We start from the raw sequence: 5,253 nt of genomic DNA, 5'->3' as shown, positions 1-5,253 counted from the left end.
AACTGTGCTGAGGCTGGGAATCTTCCAGAAGAATTATTGGTTACCTCAAGTTTAACCTTTTATTTATTTATTTATTTATGAAAGCATCTTGCCTCAACCTTACTTTTAACCTCTACCGATTATTGTTTCTTTTACGAATGAGATAATGTACTTTATATAAAGTCTTCATTTTAATTCCTATAAACTAACACTAAATGATAATTAAAATTATATAACTATGGACCCGTTTATTGCACACACTTTGCTTGTTTCGGATAATTCTTCTCAGTTTTATTAATATAGAGATAATAAAAAAGTTCTTTCCCATTTAAAAAATTAAAACCCTGTACACACAAAGTAGATATCTTTAATTTTATATTACAGGACTACAAAAACAAGAAACCTTCGATATGTTTAATTTTAGAGCTAATTACACAAATGGGTCCTGTGGTTTATACCTACTTTCGTCTTTGGGTACTAACTTTATTTTTTAACAGATTTAGGTTCTATGGTTTCAATTTTGTAACACCTTTGGGTACTAACACCAAAATTAGTTAATTAATGACTAAAATACCCTTGCATTTTTTTAAGTTTATCAATGTAACACATTTGGGTACTAACACCTAATTTTATTTAAGTTTAAATCAATTTTACAAAATATATTTTTTTTCATATTTTTATTATATCTCTTAATTAACATAAAGTATATTTATTTTTTTTATTTTCATATTTTTATTAAATTTCTTATTTAACATAAAATCTACTTGTTACACCAGTATTTTTTTAAATAGATTTTTTAAATAAAATCTACTAGCTATATAGTTTTATGTAAATTAAATTTCTTACTAGTTTTAAATAATGTAAACCTTACTCGTTTTCAATTTTGGATATATATGATTGATAATGATAATAATAAATATCTTTCATGTAAAAAAAATTAAGCCATTTTTAACTTGTCTTTTGTTCATTTACATTTTACTATTTTAGAAAGATATTTAATTTACATAAAATCTACTAGTTGCACCAGTAAAGTCTACTAGCTATATAGTTTTATGTAAATTAAATATCTTTTTTACAAAAAAACAAAAACGAGTTAAAAAAAGGCTTAAATTTTTTAGTTTTATCTAAAATACCTAGCTATATAGTTTTATGTAAATTAAATATCTTTCTAAAATAGTAAAATGTAAATGAAAAAAAAAACGAGTTAAAAAAAGGCTTAAAGTTTTTTACATGAAAGATATTTATTATTATCAATCATTTCAATCCAAAATTGAAAACGAGTAAGGTTTACATTAGTTAAAATGAGTAAGAAATTTTAATTTACATAAAACTATATAGCTAGTAGATTTTATTTAAAATATCAATTTAAAAAAAATACTGGTGTAACAAATAGATTTTATGTTAAATAAGAAATTTAATAAAATATGAAAATAAAAAAAATAAATAGAGTTTATGTTAATTAAGAGATATAATAAAAAGATGAAAATAAAAAAAATAAATAGATTTTGTAAAATTGATTTAACCTTAAATAAAATTAGGTGTTAGTACCCAAATGTGTTACATTGATAAACTTAAAAAAATGCAAGGGTATTTTAGTCATTAATTAACTAATTTTGGTGTTAGTACTCAAAGGTGTTACAAAATTGAAACCATAGAACCTAAACCTGTTAAAAAATAAAGTTACTACCCAAAGGCGAAATTAGGTATAAACCACACGACCCATTTGTGTAATTAACTCTTAATTTTATATTACAAGACTATAAAAACAAGGAGACCTTATCACATCTTCGTGTATGAATATAATCTGTCCAAACAAAAATTAGATCCTATGGGACGACTGATGTTGCTCATTAGAACCTATATCACATGAACAACGCATAACCAAAAAGAAAAGTACTTCACATATGAAGGTAGAAAAGCAGACAAAAAGATACCAAGAATCACATTCCTTGTAGTTGTTTGTTACAGGTATGTGCTGTCAACAAATGACGGTGTAGGGGTGTGTGTGTGTGTGTGTGGGGGGGGGGGGTGAGGCCCATCCACTCCCCAAACACCACCCCGCAAACATCATCTTGGCCGGCGTTGCCCAAGGGGGCGGCAAGACTTCCTTGGGACGGGAGGTATTTAACTTGTGCTTTGACCGAGATTTTTGTGGGGTTTTCAAAAAAGAATTACAATAAAAAAAAGGATTTATTTAAAAAAAGACATGCCCCTTGCCCTTGCCCACCATCCCATAGTTTTTGTGTTTTGGAGGGCAAAGCCTCGGCTGTCTAGGTGGCATACACGTGACACGATTTGCCCCTTTGCCCTTGCCCACCATGCCGTCTAGTCTAAGGAGATACGGTTGGATTTTATTTGATAACAAAGCGTAACTGAAATACTTCTATATAGTTGTCATCCTTTGACAGTATATTAGATACTTGGTGATCAGCCAAGTTTGAATTAGCTTTCTAATGTTGGTCAACAAGACAACTTTCATTAACTAAGTATTTCAGATGAACATTTTTTTGCCAACATTAGGCCGCACCGTATGGGGACGATGGCGACGCCCCTCCCCCTCTCTCACACACCTATACATACAACTTGTATATATACATACATTTTAGGTTCATCCTCTTATTTCCTCACCTCCATCCTCTTTGCCCCATCCTCACACCCGATCTACGTGGCGCCTACATGGCGGATCATCCTCCAAGGGAGGACCATCACTATACCGGATAGCCTTATGATGTATGTATACGGCTATGCCAGATGAAACCCAAGCACTAGAATAATTCAGTCTTAAGTCAGAAATCAGATAGATGATAGATTTTATGTTGTAGAAGGTATCTTTGCTCCACAAACATCTCAGTTGTGTTTTTGTGAACCAAGTGCAAGCTATGCAAATTAGGCTTTTGTACATTGTGAATCTTGGTTCAAGTTTTGCTCATATTTGTACATTGCAACCAAAAACATGATTCATGTTATAAAGAGTATGAAAAAGAAACAAAGCACCGTTCATTCCATGACATTAAACCACATCACAAATTCAAGTCAAACAAACACCAACCCTAAAAACCACAACACATTCCAACTAGGGATCCTTAACACCCACCACGAAGACGAAGAACAAGGTGAAGGGTTGATTCCTTCTGAATGTTATAATCTGCAAGTGTGCGACCGTCTTCCAACTGTTTACCGGCAAAGATCAACCTCTGCTGGTCTGGTGGAATACCCTCCTTGTCTTGAATCTTCGCCTTGACATTATCAACTGTATCAGAACTCTCTACCTCCAAAGTGATCGTCTTCCCGGTCAAAGTCTTGACAAAAATCTGCATCCCACCTCTCAACCTCAGCACCAAATGAAGCGTAGATTCCTTCTGAATGTTATAATCCGCCAAAGTCCGCCCATCTTCCAGCTGTTTACCGGCAAAGATCAGCCTCTGTTGGTCTGGTGGGATCCCTTCTTTATCTTGAATCTTTGCCTTGACATTGTCAATCGTATCCGAGCTCTCAACTTCAAGAGTGATGGTCTTTCCAGTCAACGTCTTAACAAAGATCTGCATACCACCACGGAGACGGAGGACCAAATGGAGTGTAGACTCCTTCTGGATGTTGTAGTCGGCTAGGGTTCTGCCGTCTTCAAGCTGCTTGCCGGCAAAGATCAACCTCTGCTGGTCCGGTGGGATGCCCTCCTTATCCTGGATCTTTGCTTTGACATTGTCAATGGTGTCGGAACTTTCAACCTCCAAAGTGATCGTCTTGCCGGTCAATGTCTTCACAAAGATCTGCATACCTCCACGGAGACGGAGGACCAGATGAAGAGTGGACTCCTTCTGGATGTTGTAATCCGCCAAGGTTCTGCCATCTTCGAGTTGCTTTCCGGCGAAGATCAGCCTCTGCTGGTCTGGTGGAATACCTTCTTTGTCTTGGATTTTAGCTTTGACATTGTCGATCATGTCAGAACTCTCTACTTCAAGAGTGATTGTCTTTCCGGTGAGCGTTTTAACAAAGATCTGCATACCTCCCCTCAATCGGAGAACAAGGTGAAGTGTGGATTCCTTCTGGATGTTGTAGTCAGCGAGGGTTCTGCCGTCTTCAAGTTGTTTTCCGGCGAAGATAAGCCTTTGTTGGTCTGGGGGGATTCCTTCCTTGTCTTGGATTTTGGCCTTGACATTGTCGATGGTGTCGGAGCTCTCTACTTCGAGAGTGATTGTCTTTCCGGTAAGAGTCTTGACGAAGATCTGCATCTGTATATATAACCCAATTAAACCATTAGATATCCCTAATCAACAGCAAATATGCATTCAAGAAAAAACTGAAAAACAGTTACCGATTTAAAGAAATGAGATGTCTAAAACCACAATTTTAATTGAATTATTGAGAGCCAAATATTCACATAAATATTTAATCAGATGCTTGCTCCGATTCACGAATCATAAGAATTAAACATCTAACAGATTACTTACTTCATAAATTGATTAGCAAAACTTAATCAGCATTTTGAATTAAATCCATAAACACATACTAACCAATCATCGAAATCTCAAATCAAAGACATCATAACAAACTACGATTTATGTCAAAATTCAATATGTTCTTTGCAAAATCCCAGCAATCGATTGAAGATCAAAATCAACTGATGATTCTAATAAATTTAGAGTTAACAATTATAAAATCGCAAGGATACATAAACAGAAACAATAGTTTTAACAGAATAAACCTAGGAAGAGTTAATTCGAAAGAATAAACATCAGGAACAAGAAGGTTTAAAACGAAAATACCTTGAGGATTCTCAGAGAGGATATTAGGAATCAGAGAGAATGCTGAATTTGTTAATTGTGAGGAGAAGGGGATGGAATTAGGGTTTCATTTATAGGGCCAAGGAACAAAAGCCTTCGATGGGTAGGAAAGAGAGGCGGTAGGAAAGGTAACCAGTAAGAACGGGACACGTGGCCCTGTAGAGGCCTGGAATCTTCGAGAACTATTGGTGAAGTTTGACCTCTTCTTTATCTTTAGAGTAAAATGCACGGATAGTCCATGTGGTTTGATAAAATAACATCTATAGTTCTTAACTTTTGGAAATTACACCGGTAGTCCCTGTGGTTTGATAATTTGTTACTCGGATAGTCCCTGGAGTGGATGTCCGTTAGTTTTCACCGTTAACACCATGGTAAAATGACCAAAATGCCCTCGGCATTAAATTAAAACACATTAAAAGACTATTTTTAAATAACAAAAAAATAAATCAATTGACCAAACCAGCCAGCAGCCACCAACAGCTACCATCGGAAC

The 5,253-nt window shown here is 34.9% G+C and overlaps 1 protein-coding gene across 1 annotated transcript; it reads right to left on the bottom strand.

Moving 5' to 3' along the window:
- Window positions 1–2,918: 2,918 nt before the first annotated feature.
- LOC110944285 (polyubiquitin 11) lies at window positions 2,919–4,870 on the bottom strand. The gene is given in 4 exon segments (XM_022185957.2): window positions 2,919–3,290; window positions 3,292–3,333; window positions 3,336–4,208; window positions 4,743–4,870. Coding segments are annotated over 3 exon segments (1,143 nt in total). The 5' UTR covers window positions 4,743–4,870; the 3' UTR covers window positions 2,919–3,062.
- Window positions 4,871–5,253: the final 383 nt, after the last annotated feature.

The sequence above is a fragment of the Helianthus annuus genome, chromosome 1 (genome assembly GCF_002127325.2).
Source record: "Helianthus annuus cultivar XRQ/B chromosome 1, HanXRQr2.0-SUNRISE, whole genome shotgun sequence".
Taxonomy (NCBI): Eukaryota; Viridiplantae; Streptophyta; class Magnoliopsida; order Asterales; family Asteraceae; genus Helianthus; species Helianthus annuus.
The sequence above is the reverse complement of the archived record's forward strand: the minus strand, read 5'-3'. Positions and strand labels throughout refer to the sequence as shown.